Source organism: Cuculus canorus, chromosome 4 (genome assembly GCF_017976375.1).
Source record: "Cuculus canorus isolate bCucCan1 chromosome 4, bCucCan1.pri, whole genome shotgun sequence".
NCBI classification, from domain to species: Eukaryota; Metazoa; Chordata; class Aves; order Cuculiformes; family Cuculidae; genus Cuculus; species Cuculus canorus.
Genome location: NC_071404.1, coordinates 55,949,162 through 55,972,166, shown reverse-complemented (window position 1 = coordinate 55,972,166; position 23,005 = coordinate 55,949,162). Strand labels below are relative to the sequence as shown.

Here is a 23,005-nt window from a genome sequence, read left to right as displayed (position 1 = left end):
TTAGACAGGGGATTGTTGTTCCAGTTAGGAACTTGTAATTTATGCAAGTCTTTAGCCGAGTTTAGAAGAAAGAGAAAAATCTACTTTTGTAACTGAATACTTTGTTGTTATGTACTGAAACTTTTTACCCACAAAATAAACTGCAGGAATTGAACTAACTTAGGCAATGCATGTCATGTCATTCAGTTGTGAAAACATGATTAAACCAAGTTGACAGATTGGTTTCCTGTTTGAATTTTTCTAGATGACATTGGACTGTCTGGTTCACTTTTCTGCCCAGCTCCACAAGGCTGCTGTTGCTTTCACCGCCAGTTACACTTGTTGTGGGTGCTGTGCACTGTATACTGTTTTATCTGAAATGAAAATGAAGGGTAAATATTGCAAGCTACATTCAGTCCTGTAGCTGCCAGGTTGCCTTAACCTATGGTTGTGGTTGAAATGTAGGAAAGCAGTGACTGTGTCTAAAAGGTTGTTATTGCTGTGTACCAGGACATAAAGGGTGTCTACCGTCTACCAAGAGGATGGAAACTTGCCATGTGGACAAGACAAGAGGTAGTAGGTATAAGTTTCTCCTGGGGAGATTCTGATTTGATTCCCTAAGAAAATTTTTCACCTTGAGAACAGTTAAGCATTGGAATAATCTCCCATGGAAATGGTAGATTCCTATACACTGGAAACTTCTAAGCCTCAGCTTTACAGTTGTGCTGGGCCATCTGATTTAAACTATATATCACTTTAAAAAGCTGGACCAGGTAATCCTAGAGGTCTCATCCAACCTGGTATTCTATGATTCAATTACCTGTGTCTTCTGTGGTAGCTCTGTCTGATAGGAGCTGCTGAATTTGACATCTTAAGTTCCTTAGGAACCTTGAAGGTGGATGATCCCGCTGGGACCTGAGACTGTTACAGTCCAATCAGTTCTGCTCATTTGCTTGTTCCCAGCTTGTGCTGGGCACTGGCAGGTTTTTTTTTGCATCATGAATCACCAAAAATCTGGATTCCCCTGCCCTGACTTTGGGCCTTTCTACAGAACCTACAGAACGTAGAAACATTGCTGTTTCTTTGAACCCTTTCATGAGAATCCCTTACTATTTCCAGTTCTACTTTCCCCCAAAGTTTGGAGCTTTTTTGGAAAAATTGTGGTAGAATTGCTTGTGTTATGTCTAAATGCAGATCTGTAGCAATAGGAACATGGAGAGAATGTATCTATAAGAGCATTCAGATAATTTTTTAATATGTTTAAATCCAATATAACTCTAATGCTGCTTTCTAAGAGATCCTCTGAATGTAGCTGTTTCAAAACTGTAAAGGTGGCAATGGCTGCAAGAGTGGAACACAAAACATCTTCAGGGAATGAATTTAAAAATGCCACTGTGTGAAAAATCATGCTGATCACACTCAGTTAAACCTAAGGAGAATCTTGTCTGGATGAAGACCACAAGGATTGGTCTCATGTTTTCTAATACTGCGTTCTCTTGCCCTTCTATTTCTTGTACATATATTTGTAATAATGTAAAGGTTTCATCGAAGAATAGAAATGGGATTGTGATAGCCAAAAGAAAGGTCATCTGCCAGTAATCCTGAACACGCCTGTTGAATGGATTTGAACCTGATTTCAGCTTTGCTCTGGGCTGGCAGGTGCCTGGAGGCCTTTCAGTCTGTTTTAGAAGACCTCGTTTTAAAAACAGTAGTATTTGTCACCTAATTATGAATGCAGATTTTGCATGTGTTTGTGATTTACAAGGCCTTGCTTATGTGAAACAGGCTATAAACTCTCCTTGGAAATGTATAGTAGTCTGGAGTAGATAATTACACTTTGAGAAAAGAGCCTCTGTTTCCAGTGAAAACACTGTAAAGTTATTTCAGAAATGCTCTGACCTCAGACATTTCATATAACTTACACAAAATGCTTTCACATTTGTGCAGCAGCTAGTGGCTTGATCTCTGCCATCTCATAAATGAAAGCACAGAATTCTCCCTGGGAAAAAAAGCAGGATGTCTATGCTGTAGCCTACAAAGCTAGTGTTATTTTACTCGCTCTGTTCTTTGTGTCTATACCCTTAAACAGAAGAAACCTTGCCCTTCTTTAAACAAATCTGTCTCCTAATCACACCCCACCCCCGCAAACGCAAGTTTCCCTCAGATTTTTATTTCTCTTTGCCTCCATTCAGTGTACATAGATTAATAAATTCTGCAGTAAAAAAATTTGAGAGAATTTCTTCTCAGCACAAATGGAAAGAAGATGTCAAAGGCTGAGGGTAGAAACTTTCTTTTTAAAGTTGCAAAAACAATAGAGAACAATTGAAAGACTGTGGGGAAATCCAGAGATGGCTGAACAAGCCATGAAAGAATTGCATTAATTTTCTTTTGATGAAACCCCACTGGTTCTTTTCACTCGCATCCAAAAGAGCTATTTTTGGTCGCAATTGCTTGTTTGTTTTTCAAGACTCTTGGTGGAAAGCAAGACCATTGCATACACACGTGCAGACACTTATGAGAATGTTCACAGCAGAAGAGCTCTTGTGGCCCTTTGAAAAGCTGTTTTTAACTTATCATACAACAAAGTTGTCAGATATTGATGAAGACTCTATATGAAAAATCAGTGTGCTGGAAGGATGACTTAATAGAAACAATGGTGTGTGGCTCCCAGGGAGAGCAAACACCAAGCAGTCATAATTACTGGCTTTGCCCAATAGAGAGCAATGAAAAAAAATCTCATGAATTTCTGAATAAGCAGACAGGTAATTTTCGGAAAACCCTGCATGTAAAAAGGAGAACAAAATTGAATTGAGGTATGTGTTTCAGCCTTATTAAAAAACATGTTTGAGTATGGATTGTGCTTTCAGAAGACTCTTAACAGAGGAAAACATGTAGAGGAGAGGCAGGAGTCACTTCTGCAGGCAGAAACAATGAGCATATTCCAAGCAGTTGTATTAGAGAGAAGGTCTAGTAGCCCTGCAGATCTGCTGGCTAAACGTTATTATGAGCATACCCTAACTTGCTTCTGTTCCAGTGAGCAGGCTTCATTCTGGGAGCTGCTGCTGTCTCTGTTGTCTCAGTTTGTACGAACTGGCAGAGCTTTGCTGGGCAAGCCTCAGAAAAGTTGTGAGCCAAAACCCACCAGAAGCAGGGCTACTTTGGGGCACAATAATGTTGTTGAGCATCTTGATGAAAGCATAATCGTGTCATGATCCAAAAGCCAACCAAGTCTGCAGTCTTGGTCATGTCATGTTATATATTGTTTCAGACCTAAGATCCAAGAAATAGGATTCTAACTGTAGCAAATAGTCGTCATGTTATTTGCAGTTTGCAGCCAATAAAATTTTCAGAGCCAGTAATGGTTTGATAATTCAAGGAGGTAGAACACATGAACACAGCCCTTCACTGTGTTCACTGTAAAAAAGGCAGTAACAGCCAGCACTAAGTCATTTTAGTTCTTCCTGTTCCACTATTACCATGTTACTGATAATATGAGTTTGTGAATTTGCAGGCTCACTGGCATGTAGAAGTGTTCTAAAATGGGATTGATGAAAATGTGCTTTACTGTAACGTCGCGTGCAAATAAGTATGTGTATCTGTAGCTAACAGTAGACAATGCTCTATGTGGTTTGCAATGTATATATATGAACTTGTGCGTTGGAAATGGCAGTAAGGGATAAAGAATAAAAAAAAAGTAGATGGAGAAACCTTAAAAGTGCAGCAAGGTTGTATCAGTTTATTAAGCTATTCTGTTTATTTTGTTTTTAAAGAGGATTAGTTCTTGCATGGCAACACCAAATGGAGAGGGGTCATAGTTAATTGAGCAGATGATTTATACTCAGCTTGCAGTGAGCACTGTCCTTCCTAAAGGAGATGTGGAGATGTCAGGTTGCAGACTTGTTTCTATATCCTCAGCAGCAGATGGAGGAGGTGGCAGGCAATGGAAGGAGAGGCATATGCTTTAACTCCTTGAAAGATTTAGCAGCAGATGCTCTCCTCTGACATGCATCAGAAGCTCTTAAAAATAAGCAGAAAATTGGCTACAATAGGGATTCTTGCAGACTTCCATGTGGTTGATAACATCTTTAATACACAGCAGGCTGACCTTCCTTCGATTTTCCTTTATGTGAACCACATGAATTTTTACTAGTGTGAATTCTGATAAGGTCCAAAAGTGCTCAAAACAACTAGGTTGCACTTGGTTATTTCTAATTATGTTGCTCGTGGCAACCTTATCTTGTGCCAAGTGTGCACATACACACACGCATATACACCGTCTCTGTTAAAACAGTGGACTCTGCTCTCTTGGATACCTCCTTCTCTGCTTCCAGCTGCTTCCTTTTGTACCTCTGATCTTTCCTTGTAACAAAACACCTGCGTATATTTCAGAAGGCTGAAGGTAGAATCTGCAGTAAGCAGCCACTCCTCTGCAGATTGCTAGCATTTTTATTCACAAGATACTAACCTGAAAACTAGTGTTTTAGAAACCTGCTGGTAATTTTCTGCAAGGTGCTCAATAAAAATGGAATAGGGAAAGATCTCACTGTTTTGTGGTTCTGTCACCTTGCTGTTTGTCTGGTGATAAGTAACAAATTTTAGTTCTGAGAAATCATGTTATACAAAGAGCTCGTTTTGCCTAAATCAGTGTGCTTGAGACTAAACATCAACTTCAGTATTGCCAAAGCTAGGAATGAAAACACTGCTTTTAGATTCTCTAATCTATTTTTCCCTGGCAATCTAAGGCAAGGAGGGTGCCAAAACACATGGGCAGATTTATACGCCTCTGAATTTATTAGCTGCACTTGCAGAGAAGTTTTACAGTCTTAGAAAACATTTATTATCTGATATGAGATAAACTGTTGTTCCTAACTGAAATTGATAGACATTTTGCCATTTCAGTCATGGTTTAGTTCGTGTAACTGGTCTGATTCAAGACACGAGGTGAGCAAACTATTAAAGAAATAACTGTGCAGTGCCTGTTATTAATACAGTGAAGAAGCCGTCTCTGGAATAGCCCTGGCATTTAGAGTGAAAAATTATAAGGAAATACATTGTTAGGAAGAAATTGCAAGTTTGCACAGACCTGTTTCTTGCTGTGTCTCAGGCCTTCATCAGTATCAGTAATTTATCTTTGCTTTTGTTTCTTTCAGGGCCCTCCTGGTCCAAAAGGCGAGAAGGTGAGTTGATGTATGGATGACACTTACAAGGTAAATGGAAAGCCCTCCCAGCATGAATTGAAGAGACCGTTTGTATTGACACAGTGTAATGTTGGATTGTGTAAGAGAGCTGGGTAGCACACAGATGCTGTGTTAAACCTATCATCTCATCTTTCCACTTTGCAGGGAGATCAAGGTGATCAGGGCCCTCGGGTAAGCATCTTAAAAAAAATGTTACACTTCCCCTTCGCTGAGTAGGCAATTAGTCTTTAGTGCAAAACTAAATTAAATACACTGTCTGAGCTAATTATGCTTATTAGCTGCATTTACCCTGCATGTTGAAGTAAGTGTCTGCAGGACAGTAGTACTGAACAAGACCAGATAGTGTCTGGGAAGATTGGAGTAACCATAGCAAGTAATGCATTAAAATATGCAGTTTCCATTACGGGTGGAAGCAGGTTTCATAGTGATTTTGCTCTGCTGTATAAAAGCCGGCTTTCCTAACCAAACCTTTCAGTTTCCCCAGCAATGTTTTCACGCCTTGCATGGGCTCCCACAATGCAGAGGGCTGGTGGGTTTCTAATAAATGTAATTCTACATATCATGTAAAGTTTGTCTAGTATTTAGTGAATTATAAACAAATATCGTGTACGCATGTATTAGCTCTTTCTCTTGACGTGTATGTATTTAATATTTTCAATAATAACAACATTATCACCTCATAAATACATGCAGACGGTTAGACAGAACATGGTTTAGTTGTGGAAATATGAAGCTTCTTTTAGTTTTTAAATATCGTATTTATTTTAACAGAGAAATAGCGGAATAAAGGGTTGAAAGTTCAGATAGATTGGCTGTGCCAGTTCATTTTTCTTTACATCTGTGCTTCATTAGAAAATGTTTAGTTATGCTGTTCTGATGATATAATGACTATCTTTGGTCATATATAAATGTTTCCGTAACAGAATGTTCCATTTTTTTTTTTTCTGTGAACTATGTTAAGTATTTTGAATTTGTTATTTTATTTTATTTTATTTTATTTTACTCTTTAGTTTAGTTTACTTTTTGCAGTCCACGTGGTATATAAAGTCGCAACATGCTTTTATAGGTGAATTTTGTAATGATGCTACTGCTGTTGTATTACCTAAAGGTTTCAGTTAGGTATGTTGTTATGCTTGGTGATATGAGCACACAGCATAAAGCCAGAGGCTTATTAGTGAACAGCTTTAAATATTATTTCAATTGAAACTCAAAAATAAGAATTGGAAAACTATTTAAAGCAATACAAAGAAGGTAGAGAGCAACAATGAGAGAAACATGTTTTATCGAGGCTAACTAATAGGTCTGAAGAGTGTAATAATTTCTTTTTAACTTCTAAACAAATTCATTATCTCACAGAATCTTTGTTGGGCTGTATGTTTTGGTTAATTCCATGCTACAGAACCTCATATGGGCTATCAGGGAAAAGGAGGAGAGTGGAGCAGTGCTTGTGGCTTTGGAGAGGATGCTCCTTTCACAAAGCATTAACAGTCTGTGTGTAGTGACCATACATTCAGAAGAACTAGTATTCAGTTCAGAATGGGAGAGCAAATTTGGTGGAGGTATCAGGAAGGGGTACAATAACAGATAAATATGGAAGAGCAATATTGTAAAGAGCTTTGTAATAACAAAGCTGAGGATAAGAATCTGAAACTATGAGTATTGGAGAAGTTTACAGAGAAAGACTTAAGAGGTCTGAACACAGAAAAACAAATCAAGTGGTATTAACACAAGGGAATAATGTTTTTTCTGACGGTGCCGTAAAATGGGAGAGCAAAGGACATTTTTTGAAGGAAAGTAAAGGTGCCAGAGCCTCCGATGGTCCACAGATATTGGCAAAATGTTGGGTAGATGTAAGAACTAGAGAGTGGTTAGGCATATATGGCTTTCAGTCCCTGGACCAAAAGTGTTGGTAACACCCCATTGTACAAGTTCATTCACTATTAACTTGTAGGCAGAAAACCTGCAAGGACTGCAGCGGAGTATCTGCTACAGAGACTGTTGTGTCCCACTTTGCCAAGACATAGCCCACGTACTGGAGGTTGGTAGAGTCCTCACACTGGACCATGCAAATCATGGTTATGGTTACTTTGTGCTTTTGGTAAATCAAGTGCAGCTAAAAAGTAGAAAATATCCAACCTAAGGAATTCACGTTTACGGACATCACAAAGTTATATCTGCACTAGCAACTGGCAGTTGAGGCTGAATTCTGTATCCGAATATAGAAAAGGTATTCAATAAGATCAACAGTAGAGAGAAAGAGGTGGTTAATATCACCTTGTGGGCTTGCTGAATCTTCACTAATTTTTTAATGGATTCATACTGTAGTAACATACCTCTTTCTAAAGTATATGGGTACAACTGTAGTAATTTGCCCAGAGTTTTTGTTTTCACTCTGTCTTTTTCAGAGTGCATTGGAACCGTGTTTTACAGCAGCTTCTCCTATTTTGCCTCGTGTATTTCACAAGTCATGAGTACTACAAAGCCTCTGACTACTTTAGGTTTCATAGTACAGCAGTTATCTCTTCTGTGACTGTCTTCAGGGTGAATGTGCTCAACTTACTGTGCCGGGGGGGTTACAGTATAGTTAAAGGAAATTGTATGTGTGAGCCTATCGGGCACCAAATGAAATTACACCCATTTAAACCTGATGTGTTACCTTTGCACATAGTTTTCTGTCACTGCCTATGTAAAAAAAAAAAAAAAAAAAAAGGGTTTGAAGAGAATGCCCTACCATAATATTTTAGGGAAATATTACACTTGAAAGTGTCTGTGGGATGGATTTGACAAGTTTGCAGACAGACAGGATGTAATATCTAAAAGTGATGGACATTATTTAAAGTTAAACTATCTTTTACAGATAAGGAGCCTGAGGTTTCTTTGTTTTTATATTTTTATATATTGGGTTGAAACTGGCATTTAGCTTAGCAAAGATTTTTATTGTTCCAAGTAATTTTTCTAACTCAGATTTCAAAATTATCCTTACTCTGTATAAAAGCTACTTTGTTTCCTCCAGGCATTTTCTCTAGAAAAAGAAACCAACCCAAAATGTAAAGACTGTCAATGTCAAGATGAGACCCTAAACTTCCAAAATCCTGCTGAAAAATAAAATAAAATCTGTGAAACAAGAAATTCTTGCTTTCAGTCCCTTTGTCAAGTTTTCACCTTGGACCATAACATTTTGAGAGATCCTTCTTCCTGAAATATTTTCAGAACTCTAAAAACAGTGATCAGTTATCTCAAAACTTCTTATTGGCAGTCACTGGTCATGTTGAGTATTTACTGAGCTGCTTTTGAGTTCAGGTTTTCTAGAATATATGTTCAATAAATGAATACATTAGGAACCTGGCCCTGCAAATATGGCCCAGAAGTTAGGCACTTATATTTTTAAAATAATGGATCTGGTTACTTTTGTCTTTTTTTAAAGAATCTGAGGGATTTTCTTAAGTATTCAGAAGTAATCTGTTGATCAGTCTCCTCCATCATACAGAGATGATGTAAGGGTTCTAGTTCATAATGCCATGTGGCTTAATCTACTTATGCCCATACTGCCTATAGAAAATGTGAGCCAAAACAACATGTGCAATGTTGAAATTCACGCCTTGAGTGTAAGTTTGCAGGTTAATACAGGTTTTGGTCGCATCAGACCACAGATAAGGTAGCAATGGATGCATTCAAAAGTCCTGATTTTATTTGAAAAAATGCTGTGGTTGATCTCTTTTTATTTTTATATCAGAACTCCACTTGTTACTCTAACGTCCTGGTGGACTAAACATTTAGGTCAAAGGCAGAACTAGCTTTCCTCAACACCACTGTAAGAAACATTGAAGTTAGTAAAGCTTTTGTATTTTTTCTTCTTTTCATAGGCTTCATGGCTTCATGACATGTCCATGGAGGTTTGCGTTACTGTACTGAGCCATGACAAAATCTCAAATTATGGAGTTTAGCCTGTGGACTACTGAAATAAATGCTCTGTCAGTCCACTGCTAGGTTCCAGTTGCTCAGCTCTACCCCAATTTTAAAAAACACCTTGGAAGATTTCATAACAGTAGGATTGCAAAGGATGTATTTTCTGATTAGCAATTGTACCCTAATTAATGGAAGTAGATCTTCAGAGGTGAATGTTTGGGAGTGGAAGCGCTAGTACTGAGAGTCTTAATCAGTCTATTCTCATCCTTCTGTAAATGACATGATAAACATCATCTGTCCTTCAGATATATGAGAGATCCTTGCTTATCAGGCCTAGAAATCATCAGCTAGCAGCTATCTTTAAATTGGTTTTGGTCTAGGTGCAATGAGAAGCCACCCAGAAGCTATACTTATTTCCATAAAATTATTTTCTCCTTTTGGTATGTTTAAGTAAATTTTCCTACCAGCTGGGTCTGCACAGAACTGATAGCATCTCTAACATATTTTCAGCAGGACAGATTAAGTTCTAGAAAAGAAAGGTTTAGAGGTGTATTTTGTTGTGTTAACCTTCATTGACTTGAAGAATAAAAAGATTCCTTGTGTACCGTTAAAACAGTTATGTTCTTTTATATTTAGCCCTTTCCCCTTCCCTGTTTACCTTTAATACATTCACTGCTTTATTTGCTGCTCACTAGAGGGAAATCACTGTTTTAAAATATAAATTTTGTAGGTTCTACTCCTTTGTGCTAGCAAACTATTTAAAAAATACCTAATATTGAGAGAAAGGGTCCTGGAAGCGGTCCTTTTTGTTGAAATAACTGCATAGAAATATGTGTGTATATATAGATAAGCTGTCTTTTTAAACTGAAGTATTGGTTCAGTGTTACATTATAGACACAGCTTTTATAAACTGTGTCATTTTAAAGAGAAATTAAAGATACCCAAGCAATGCTTCTTACCTTGTTTTTTTTTATAAAAAAATTTTTACAAGTCTGGTTTTGATATGTGTGTATTGTAATCAGTTAATGTCTTTCCAAGGAAAGTATAATAAATATTTAGGGGCTTTTTCTGCTCCTACTGCCAATAAGTGGAAAATCTATATTTGTGTCATTAGAATCAGTATCTCATTCATAAATCAGAAAATACAAGTTACTGGGTGATGACTAATCCATGATCATTAACTTTTCACTCTCTTTCAAAGCCATCTTATTTTGTATTATTTCATTTGAAAGTTGGCACTTTTTTGGAGAAAGGAAGAGATTTGCTTAAAAACACAGATAGTAGTATATAAATTAATCTCAGTTCTTGCTTTCACTAAAAGCAAGACTCCATTTTTTGAGACATTGCTAACTGCATCAAATATAGATAAATCAGTGATGTAACATAAAGACTTTTCCCCAAACCGTACGTGCTGCTAATTTTTATCCTCCTTCAACATCCTGTCAAAGCAGAAATGTATAGTGTTATACATTTATATAGAGTATCATAATAAGAGCATTATGTTATTTAAATATGATTTTACATAATTCAAACATATTCTCTGAGTTTCATGCAGGACTGTCCTTGTTGATGTTTGATTATATCCTACTACAGTTTCTCTTAATTTCTTCTCTAAATACTGCCCATTAATTTTATCTCCCTTAATAGAAGGACTGCTTAGCTTTCATTAGCATAAAGTAGCATTGTCCCCAGCTTTTTCTTTTGTGATTAAATTTTCTTTGGTTTCATTTATATGAATATGCTGTCAAAAGCTGTGGCAGAGGTGGTGATACAGCGATGATATTCTTTTAAGTGATATTTTTACACATGCATATCTTCTGGTTTACTGTGTGTTAGTTCAAGCACATGGTAAAAAAAAAGCAGTGCTTTAAATTCACGCTTTACCAGTATGACTACCCACATCATTGTTTCTTCAGTTATTTGCTTCACACAGGACAATTGATTATAGTTCAAGTTATAAACAACATTAACTATAGTTAGACAGTATAGTTTCAAACTATACTGTTAGTGTGCTACAATAAGAAGGCTAAAAATCATTCATGATGCCTTTTGTTAACATAGCTTTCATGAAACACTATCATTGAGAAAACTGCCGCCTGTCAGGTTTAATGCCAATTTGCCTGTGAGCAGTTAATTTAATTTCTGAGCCTTTTATTTCCTCACCTGCAAAGAGGCAAGGGGGATTTTTACCTACTCCATTCCTAGGACTAATTATCTGTTCTGCTTCACGAGTATTAGGCTGATGTGGCTCCCCTGTTTTCCATTAAGCTGAAATGGAGGTAACAAATTGGAGCTCGGTAATTTGGATCTCAGTAACTGTAAGTGGTTAGGAAAGAACTCGGATCATACTGGCTGCCAACTTTGTCTGAAGCATTGGGACACTGAGCCTTGAGATGTGCCTCCTTTCAGAGTTTACAGGCGCGTCCTTTTGGCTTTGGATGACTTTCCAGGGCCAAGCTATGCCTTTGATATTCGGCACCTGAGGTTCCCCTGGGGAATGCAGAACAGCTGTGACACTACAGAGAGAGTGCCACATACCTGTTTCCAAGATGAGGATGTTGTCATTCCTGTCTTAAGAGCTAAGCAGTGCATGTCTTCACTCACCACCAGTTGCTTTGCATCTTGCCCCTTTTTAGTAATGCCAGAGGAATGGTGAGGAAGGAAGTCTCTGTACATCCTGTTCCTTTTTCTACAGCCCTGCCCTGTGACTCGGAAAACATTGTGTAGTTGTTTTATCTAAAACTGCAGCTGTCCCATGAAAGTGCTTCAATAGTGAGCACTTGAGTTAGACCAAATTCATCGAAAACAACTCTTTAAAAATATTTAATTCAGTCCTAATAAATATCATAGAATTGGCTTGAACCACTTGCGTGCTTCACGTAACTGCAGTTGTTCTAGAATTTGAAGAGAAACATAAGCCAGGACAGAAGATGTGCACTGTGAGCATCAATCTGGTTTTGGGAAGGTCTAGCCTGTCCTGAAAATAACTGGATGCTTACCAACAGTTTCAATGAGAGTAGTAGATTTGCTCTCAGGAAGAATATTTTGTGTAGGTCAGATGATGTTCACTCATCAGAACTTGTAACTGAGTTGTGTGGAAAAGATATTTGCCTCACTGAGAAATTCATCTAGTACTGGGGTTTTTCCAGTTTTGTTCGTTTTGAGTGCAGTGTCAGGTAGAGTTCACTATGAAAATACAGAGGTTGTTATAGAAATAACACTTCTGTAATGATCCGTTTGTGCTAGTTGTTAAACATTACATTTTTATTATTTTAATACAAAGTCAGAATCATTACATAATGTATTCAAATTAAAACTTTTTGCTGAATGATTACCTAAGTGAAAAGAAATTCCTGGAACCTTGTCTTGTGCGCTGTTTTAGTTAGCAAATTTGCTGATGGAGAAAGCAGCAGTTATGATAAAAGGGATTATATAAAAGAGCTCCTGCTGAGAGTCCGTGGCTCCGTACAGGGTGATACCATACATTGTATTCCCCAGGGCAGGTACAATAATTAGCTGCAGGACTGGCACTCAGTCTGAGGGATTAATTAGAACTGGAGGTGGTGTTAGGGGGAGTTAAAGCAGCCATAAAGAGTGTCAGGATCACTCTGGCCTGAAGCCTGTGTGATTTGATGTGAAATAGCAGCAGCTGGCTGTAACCTTAGGAAGTGCAAGTGAACAGCAGGTGGTAATTCCTGTCTCATTTACCATATCTTCACAGGAACATGTAAGCTTGTGCAGCTTGGGTTTATTGACAGGTCAGAAGGAAAATCCTAAGGAGGACTGTGGTATCTACTATACTAAGCAAATGCAATGGTCAAAATGGAGTCTACACAGCATAGTGTAAAACAAGAAATGCCGTTGCTTAATGTTATTATACTTGCCATGCAACAAGGTTATGGTAACCTGGCACTAGTGAGCTTGTGTGGACCACTGCACAAAGCTGTTTGTACAGGGAAAAAACTAGGACTGCTAGTGGGGTTATGTCTTTGAAGGCTGTGATGTATATAACAGAAGAACTATTTCATCTAAGTGAAATATCAGAGGGAATGATACAATGTAGTGGCATCCTTTGGTTCTCTCAGTAGCCATTATATGGGGAAAACCAGGCTTCATCTACACTTCCAGGTCAGTAAGCAGGACACCATATTATGTGGTTACGTGCCCGTTAGCCTCCACCAAGCATCATGTTTTGCTTGGCATTTGGGCAAAAATTGCAGCAAGGCATGCAACAAATGTGCTAATTTAGAAGCTGTAACCAGCTAGCATTTCAGAGTGAGCTTGAGTTGCTGTCAGCAGAGGAATTTAGTGGGCCAGTGGTCGCTGGTGATCACTGTACTGTTTTGTATTCTGTGAGGGCCTCCCAGGGTGTAGAACAAGAGCCCTTCCTATGTACGGTTCAAGAATCAAACCAAATAAAGAGAAACTTGACTAACTTTGAATCTGCCCTTGACAACAGCTTTAGATAGAGAAAAAATAAAACAGATCTAGGGGATGTTTGAGGCTATATTTATAGCACTGACAGTAAAGGAAGAGAACTCATTTTGTGGGAAGGATAGCTCTTTTTATGCCTTTTTAGAAGCTCACTGTGTGCCAGCAATATCTTTCGTGGATGCCAGAAGTGCAATGCCTTCTAAAGTCTCCCCCACGCATGCAAAAAATATGCACCCATTATGTGTTCTTTGCTGGGTTCCATTTAATATCCCCGTGTTTCTGTCCCTCTCCAAGTATGTGTGTTAGATATGGGGAGATGATCCATGTCCAAGCTGGCATTGCATTTCTATGATGTGAGAATCTTCAGGCCTGAGGTTATGCCAGCTTTGGGCAAAGGAAGGAAAGCTTTGTCCTACTTTACAACAAGCTGAAAGAAGTTTCTAAGCTGCTGATGGAAGAATGGGATTGCCCCCTTTTCTCTTGTGTTGCTTATGTAGGCAGAAAGCTGCAATACTGATAGCTGCTCTTGAACTTGTCTTTGTGGTATTGGGAAGCATTAAGAATGCTGGGGCTAGACTCTGAGTTGCTCTATGTAATGTTTTTGCTAAACAAAACTTCCAAAATTCTTTAATTTCTTCCAAAGGAAAAAAAAAAAATCTTTCTTGGCCAACCAGTATGTTTTCTGATTAAATTTCTTTCTTTATTAATTCTTGGCTGTCTTTCTTATTCAAGGTAAAATAAATCAAACCTAGTATGAGTTCTGCATTTCTACTTTTAAAAAATGTTACATTGCAAATGTGCTCCATTTAGAGGTAACTGAAAATTACTGTGTTGTAGTCCTATAGGCTGATGAGTAAAAATTAAGTTGTTAAACAATTTTCTGTTTATACTTTTTTTTAATACGTGAGATTTAAACTTTGTTGTTTTCTACTCAGATTTCAGGTTTTTTGTAGGTTTCTTGTTTGTACTCATTTCCATTACATGGGTATTGTAGCTTTATCTAGGAGAGGAATGGACCATGTGCACAGCAGAGCTAATGAGCCACAGATGTAAAGATTCTGGCATGTTACCATCTAATAACTTCTTTAACTTATATTCCATAATAAGATAAATACAAATTTGATACATCTGTTTTCTGAATGATGTATCATTCCAGTCTTAGCAGTGTCTCAAGAGTGAGTTTCTTTAAATGCTGAGACTTCTAGCCTTTTTTTTGTTTACTTTTCTTTTTATTTGTTTCTAAAGAGAAGATTTCAGATCACTGAGCGATGCAGTTAGCCGTGCCACAGTTTATCGGAACGAGTTGTGAAGGCTGGTAAAACTGCCGCTGGCTTTATGGGATCCACTTACAGGGTCTTAGCTTCCACGTCTCATGGGTGTATTTCAGGAATAAAGCTGCTGAATGCAACTCAAACGTGCTAATGAAGGACATGTATTCATCAGAAAGTTACTGCGCCTTTTTTTGTAGAGACCAATGTGGTCTTTGTGATCCAGAGAATCTCTGATGTGATTGCATGTGAAGATGAACAGAGCAAATGTCTGCCATATTAAAAGTATCTGCTGCAGCTCAGAGACCTGGCAGGCTGCTGTTGCCATCGGTGCTTTCCACCGGGCCAGATGGGCTGCAAAGGACTCGTGTCCTGTGGCAATGTGGATTGCCCCAGCAGAGCTTCCATGCAGAACTTCTGGGAAGCCACCTTGTCCGGCAGCCAGAGCCAGGCACAGCCTTCCCTTTGGAGGCGCCAAGCTGCAGCCCTGCAGCCATACAGTCCAGGCCTCACAGAGGGGCTGTGCCACCAGCTCCACCTTACAGAGGTGTCACGTTTGTGTGCGTGTATGTAGGGAGCTTACAGCTACCGGCCTAGATTTATTCTGTGTTTCTCAGCCTGATTTCTTTTGGCCATTGAACAAACCTCTACTTCGGACAGTGTGCTATGCTATCGGCAAGGAGAGGGCTCGGGGATTTCTTTCAGCTTTAGCAAAAGGTTTGATTCACACCTTACAAGGCAAAAAAAAGTGTTGAACTGAGAGCTAAATTCACCCCTTGTATTGTCACAGAAGGCCATGATTACCACACTGTCCTTTTTTTTGTACCAGAACAGTACAAGTTCTACACATGTTGGTAGAGCAGAATACAAGAAACCATATGCAGCGTATTGTGCTTGAGGGGAAAAGAATTGCCCTGGATATAAAAATGCTGCTATGTATGGCTTGGAAATACTGACCTTGGTCATTCCAGACTACCCAAGATCTAGCAGTAGTTTGTTGTTCAGTGTTTTTAATTGTGTGTGTATTACCAGTTTATGTGCTGAATGTCATATGTTAAACAGAACTTGAGGAGCAGGATAGTAATTATACAAAGTGCTTCAAAATCCGCTGTCACTGCCATCAAATTTCGCAGCAATCTAGAATCAAAGCTTTCTACATGACTCTCTTGAAGTGCTATAACCCATTTTAACCAAAAATGGCTCAGTCATCCACTGGCTCACAGTCAAATGATAATAACAATTTATTGTATTTTTAAGGAAAGTCACGTCTGTGGGACTGCTCCTCCTGCATATGCAGCGTAGTGCAAACCTAATTCTGTTTCCCATATGACAGAGAGTCTGTTTCCTGTCAGTAGGCAGTGTGGGGTATACTAAACATAGTGTTTGTCTGTTAGTAAATTGTCTCTGTGATGTTTGTGTTGTGCTGTTTTGGTACCATGTTATGCTGTGTCCCTAGGGTCTGCCAGGCTTCCCCACAGTTGCTGCTCTGCACAGTAATCAGATCCTCACCGTCAAGGTTTGTTGCTGACATGTACCTGTTCAGTCAGGTCTCTCTCTATCAGCATAAAAGTGCACATGAAAAAAATTTTACCGCAAGTTACCAATGAATCCTTGTAGTGGACCTAAGTCACCCCTTACTGCCATTGCATCTGTGTAAGTACTCCTGATACAGAGCATGGGGTCAAATCTATGACTGTGTACAGTATTACCCCACAGCTGCACCCACATTCCGTGTGATCTTTGTCAGTATTTTATTTTCAGATGAGATTTATCTGTAGTTGTGCTTCCCTGAGGCATGCAGGAGTGTGGGAAATGTCAGTGAACTCTATACTGGTTGCATCTAGAGTCAGCTATTTGTGTTAGATATCAGAGGTTTAATCTGTACACACACTGTTTTGCGAAGTGCATTTGCAAATTAAGCAGGAAGGATTGAAGCAATCTGGTCAAGATGGAACTCCAGTTCCTATTAAAATGGCATCATTCTTCATGGCACAATATGCTGGTTAGAAAGTCTGACTGGAAGTTGAACTGGTGCTTTGTCTCTAGAAGCTTTGCTGAAAGAACAACGTATAAAAATACTGATTTTTAGAGCTCAGGTAATGAAAAAAAACAATACAGGTGAAGAATGCACACAGGAAATCTGGGGAGAAAAAAGTTACACAGTTAATTCACTGTACATGATTAATTTATAAAGTGGTAAGTCCTGTACATTAGAGGTCAATTTCTTCAAAAGAAAATGCACAGTTTCTCTCAGACAGAAGCACCGGTTTATATTATTTTAGCTACTACAAATCTAATGAATATGTCTTTATTTCTTTCTCGGGCCTTCTGATGTCTGTTCTTCAATTTTCTCATCTCTGATCTTCAACCTTTGACCTCAACTGCCTGATCAGATGGTGTTTCCTAAAATCAATCATGGGTTTCTCTCTGCTGATCAGCAGCTCATTAAACGCCGCCTCATTAAGGTAGTGCTTCATCTCACTGGAATCTGGTTCTTCCTTACATTCAGTTTACTCTTTGCTGTACCTTTTTGTCAGATGCCTTCTTATAGCACATTATTCATTTGAAAATGTTTTGGAATGAAGGAATTGTTTATGATATTAAGAATTAAAAAGCTATGGGTAGCTTTGCTAAATGATCCACTTGTAAGGCACAGTCAGATTTTTGCAGTCATTTGCAGTGGTGTCCTGGAAATTAGATAACTTGAGCACCATTTTTTATGTCTTTTTTTTTTTTTAAAGGGGGAAGGTAATGTGTTTTGGCAACTCTCTTGAAAAGCAGCTTTTACAAATTAATAGGTATAAATCATTAAAGGAGGTAACTAATTGTCACAATAAAACAGCTCCCCAAAACAGGTGAAAAATTATGTGAAACTTCATGGAAAAGTAGTTATTTTCCATGCTCATTTTTTAAATTATCCATGCATCATTGATGGGCTTGGAAAATCACTGTGCAAACTGTATATTCTCACATGCAACTTTTTTACTTCAGCATTGTTATGATTTTGCCAATTTTGAGGCAAACAGATGCTTATTGAAAACAGTTACTTGCTCTGGAAAAGTGGATGAGTAAAATATTGCAAGGCTACCCCAGATTTTGGCTTGCATCCTGTGGTAGGACAAGCAGTTTGGAATTTGAGCCTTCTTCTCTGTGGCTGATTGCCCTGGACACGTACAACACCCTGGTTTTCAAGTCTGCCATAAGCAGTGAAGAAACCAGTGTCCAGCTCATGGCCACTTCTTCCAGCCTGTCTTGCACTCTTTCTGGATAAATCAATGTCTTTTTGCATGGTTGATGCCTCTAAAGCAAACCTCTGCTGAGTATTTTTTCCTGATTTAGGGAGACCAAGGACAAGCTGGACCCCCTGGGCCTCCGGGGCCACCAGGACCCAGGGGTCCCCCAGGAGATACTGGCAAAGACGGTCCTCGTGGGATGCCTGGCATACCGGTGAGTTAGTCTGTTGCTCTAATGGTGTCCAAATTACACTCAAGTGTGTGCCAGCTCAGTTTCAAAGATGTTTTCTGAGGTAAGATTGGCAAGTAAGACATGTGAAGCTGAACCACAAACAGATTTCATGGTGTACCTGGAGTCTCACACACACACAGAGCCAGGTCATAACAGTGCCAAGAGTAACACCTAGGCTCCTTACCTCCCATCCTGACAGTTTCCCTGTGCTTTATAAGGTTTCTCAGTTGCTCACTGATGTTTAATAGCTGTGTAAGGAGGTTCTGCCTCACTCTAAAAGTAGCAAAGACTTTGAGATAAAGCTGAATTTGAGGCATCATGGCATGGATGGGCTTGCTTCCTCACTTCCTAATGATTTAACCTCAAAGTTTGTGGAATAAAAGTAGTAAGCTGCTAAATGCTACCCAAAGTACAATGGAGTTTGGAGTCATTTTACCATGTTAACACAAGTAGAACAGTATAATTTTCTTTTGCTCATCCCCCGTATTTCATTAGAACAACCAACATAATCAAGCATATTGCCTATTGTTTGTTTTAGGCATAGGATCAGACCCACTATGTTTAGCACTTCATGACCTGATGATTAAACACCTTTAAACAGATGCATAAACACAGGAGATTGTTTTGGTTTTGCAAAATATGAGTATGGTTTTGGTTTTATATTTTGTAGCCTCCTTAGTTTTCATTCTTTTGCAAGAAGTGCATCTCTTTTCATCATGAATGCAACTGTGTTATCAGTGTGGAAACCAAAATCACAGACAGGAATGAGATGTAACAACAGAAATGCCACACATACAGATGCACGTGCCTTCCCCCCTCCATAATCAGTACAGATGGTAGGTGAGAGGACACATAGGGCACTAGCAAGGTGAGGACCAGCGCTGGAAACAAAACCAGGTTTTTTGAAGATAAAGCATAATAGCTCATCATGTGGGGCCAGGAAAGGAAGGCGTAAGATTTTCTTGCAGAGTATTTTTAGGTAAAACTGAGAAAGAAAATATCCATGCTTCTGTCCTAGCCCTGTTCAGGTTGCCTTATCTGAAATTGTGTTAACTTTACAAATATAATATAACATGCTGATAATAGTAATTCCTGTGAAAATCCAGCAAGGTTTGGCAATTAAGACCTCTAGTATGCCAGGGTTGTTTTTGTTGTTTTGTGGTTTGGGTTTTTTTTACTGCCATTGCCCCTGTAAGTCCTAGCTCAAGGTTGTGAAATGACCTTAAAAGTCTATTGCTTCCTCTGCAATGCTTTACTTTGACCACCTACTCATTTCTTGTTAGTCCTGCAGTATATCAGGCTTTGGGACTCATCCGGGGCTCTGTTGTATTCTTTCAATGCCATAAATTTGACTGCAGTTAGCAGAGTTGCTTCTGGTTTAATGTAGAGAGGGTGAGACTGAAATCAGAACACGTCTTTATAATTCCCATACAAGAGACTAGGAGAATTAGCTGGTATTGTTGATTACAACATGACTGTGTGTTGCTTGGGGTTTTGCACTTCTGCACTTCTTTGCAAAGGGAACATTAGTGCTTCTCACAACAGGAAAGTAAAGCATTTTTATTCAATGAGGTCATTCCATAATGGCTTTGACTTTAGATGGCAAGAGTTTCTTTTTATAGTTTTTTGAGCTATGGCTATCTTAGGCCATACAGCATTATGGAAATCAGTTCATAATACTATGTTAGAATCAGATACAAACAAGCACACAGATAGAAACCATCCAGATTGCTGACTGTTATTACCATCGTGCTCCTTGCTGCTGTCTTGCTGCTGATCCTCAAAAGGCTTGTTTCTCCATGGCTATGTGATATACAGTCAAGCAAGAGAGTTGAAAGGGAAAACTTAGCTGAGAGGTAGTGACAGCTTTGTATTTTTAAAAGGCTTGCATGAACCTTTGAACTAAAGAGCTGAAAAATAATAGCCCCACTGTCATGAGTGGGAATGTTGCAGCATTGCACAGCTATAGAAGGAAGCTTTTACAGTGGACAACCAACATTAGAAGGCAGTCATTTCCTCTTTTGCAGTGTTAGGCAAAGCAGGGGCTTCTCTTCCAGCCTGTTATTGTCAAGCAAGGACCTCTACAATCACCAAAGCTATAAGATGATGGCCCTTACTTTCCCCCATACCCATACACCTGCTCTGTACCCTAAAGAAAGTCAGGCAGCCACAGTAGCAAGGCACAGGGAGAAACTCCAGCAGCCACAATTATGTCTTTTCTGTAGTGTCGCAGCGTTGAGGAGCAGCCTATGCACCCACACATCTCCATCTGTGCCCACACGTCTTCACCTGTGTCATCACCACCTTGCATCCCAGAAGTGTGCATTGTGGCACAGATACTTAAAACTTCTGAAGATGAGAATGTGTTTGTTTCTCAGGCAGGAAATCTTTAGAGCTGAGAAAGTAGAGATGTAAGCAAAATGATGTTGGGCCTTTTGCCAGCAGAGAGAGCATCAAGGAAAAGTAGGGCTGAAAAAAAACATTGTGCAGCCTTCTGCCAAGTCTTTCTTTGGATGTCAACAGAAGAACCTTTTGGAACCAAAACATACTGGCCTTCCTACAGTGCCATACCTAGAACATGTGCCTTCCCTTTGCATCACACAGACACCAGCATCAAGACTTTGAAACTTTAACACTTCCAAAAAGAAGCAAAAAAAGAATGAGATCTTTTGCTGGTGATAAGACAATAGAATATTAAACTCTTGCAATTATTTCACCATTATTTCCCAGTGTTTATGGAGATGTCTTGATGCTCACTTCAGTCTGTCATTGCTGTATACATAAGTTAGCAAGACTTCGGAGAGAGCTGAAAAGTCTAAGAAGCTTGAGTAATTAGCTGTCAGAAACCTGTGCTTGTGTAGTTCTCTCTCCTGGGTATCTCAGTGTGCTTACAGATGGTACGTGCTTGCTTCTCAATGCAAGGTGCACATACCTAGAGAAGCAGTTCTGATTCTTTTTGGTTGCAAAGAACAACTTCAGTACAGTTGTCGTCAGGATTTTGACAGGTTTTCTTTTATGACAAAGCTGCTAAAGAAGATCCTTCAGATGTGCTCATACAACTGCCCTATGCTCTGTTGGGTTTAAAAGAGAGTGGTCTATAAACCATATTACTGAAACAATAGAACTCTGGTTCTGAATGGGTATTTTCAGCCTGCATTGTATGACCAATATGTTTTACTGTCTCTACAGACAGTTGTTTATGTTCAAATGGAAAGAAAGGGGAATAGATAGATTCTGATTTTAGGTAGAGGTGTACCCACAGAATGAAAATTGGAAAAATGGTGGATTATTATTTTGAAAGCCAGTCCAGGTATTTAACAGCTGAGTAATTATTGCATGGCTTCAAAATACTAATATTCATGAGTTTATGGAACAAGATAATTTGCAGTGGTAAGTTATGCCTGCTGACTGAGGAGCAGTAATTTTGGGATATGTAAACAGTGGCATTCAACACCTGTGAAAATAACCTTTCTCTGTGTCCTTTAACACCACTGACTGGAATGGAATACTATGCTTGTAACAAAGGGACAGAGGCAGGCCACCAATACTTAACTGTTGCCTTAAGAACTATACCATTACGTGATTGTGAAATACTACTTGCTTCTTAAAATGTCTGAGATTTGGCCTACTAGTTTAAAAAGAAAAAAAGCAGTATACTTGTATTTAATGCGCAGTCAGCTGCCATACCTGTTTAAGAATGGAAATTTTAAGATACTTTATTACTAGGTAGAAAACTGAATTCAAGACATGTTACTGAAATTATTCACTCCTTTTTTTTGTATTTTAAGGGTGAGCCAGGAAAACCAGGAGAACAAGGATTGACTGTAAGTACTCTTCTCTTCCAATTTGCCAAGAAACTGTAACAGATACATAACATACACTTTTTAAAATACGAAATTCCTAAAAGCTTTATAGCTATGTATTTCCTAATCTTCCTTTGTCACAGACTATTTGTAGCCTCATTTCTGACGAAAACATGAGGAAGCAAACATCCTCTTTTTACATACAGTCGCCTAGCATATAAGGCCAACTGTTTTTTTAAGCTTGCAGAAGTAGAGGGAATAAAACAGCTAAGGACATAGCGAAGCAAAATAAAGAACCAAGCCATGTGTTCCCAGTTCCTGCCCCCTACTTATCACCGTTGAAGTTGAACCATGTACACCTTGAGACCATTTTGCAGCACAAGAACCATCTATTTGCTTTAAGGGCCAAAATCCCAGCTGTCTCTGTGACACCACCTCTGTCCCTTTGGCTGATGGAACAGTGAAGACACAGCACAGTGTACTGAAACTCTCAGAATAGTCTCATCTCCTGAGAGTTTGGGGTTTTTTTCCTCTGTGTGTGAGTATGTAACAGCCAAATGAATGCACTTTTCACAAATATTCGGATACGGGAGTACAAATTTTCTGTTGCATCAGGAACTAATTAACCCTATTCATCTGGAAGCAAGCTGAAGCTCCACTGATTGTAAATCAGCTTCAGCCACAGCATAAGGCATCAGAAGTTTCTTCTGGTCACATATTCCCAGAACTGTGAAACATGCAGTGTTTTTTTCCCCCTTAAGATCTCCCTAAACACTTACGGTCATTCTTATTTTTATGAGAGATGACAGAATTGTAGCTTATGGCATGTGGTTTTGATTCCTGAATGCTTCTGAGGAGGAAGATTATATGCTTAGGAGTCAGTGCATATATGATTGCTATCTGTTTGAATTTACAAAGTTTTAAGCAGGTGTGATGGTATTTTACTTTGACA

At 38.8% G+C, this 23,005-nt stretch overlaps 1 protein-coding gene across 1 annotated transcript in view; it reads left to right on the top strand.

Annotated features, from left to right (window-relative positions):
- COL25A1 (collagen type XXV alpha 1 chain) overlaps positions 1-23,005 on the top strand; it is a 321,366-nt gene that overhangs the window by 210,800 nt on the left and 87,561 nt on the right. Inside the window, exons 6-10 of the mRNA XM_054064743.1 lie at positions 5,130-5,156; positions 5,322-5,348; positions 16,242-16,301; positions 18,125-18,232; positions 22,039-22,074. Of these exons, the coding sequence (XP_053920718.1) occupies positions 5,130-5,156; positions 5,322-5,348; positions 16,242-16,301; positions 18,125-18,232; positions 22,039-22,074 (258 nt within the window). The remainder of the gene's footprint in view (positions 1-5,129; positions 5,157-5,321; positions 5,349-16,241; positions 16,302-18,124; positions 18,233-22,038; positions 22,075-23,005) is intronic.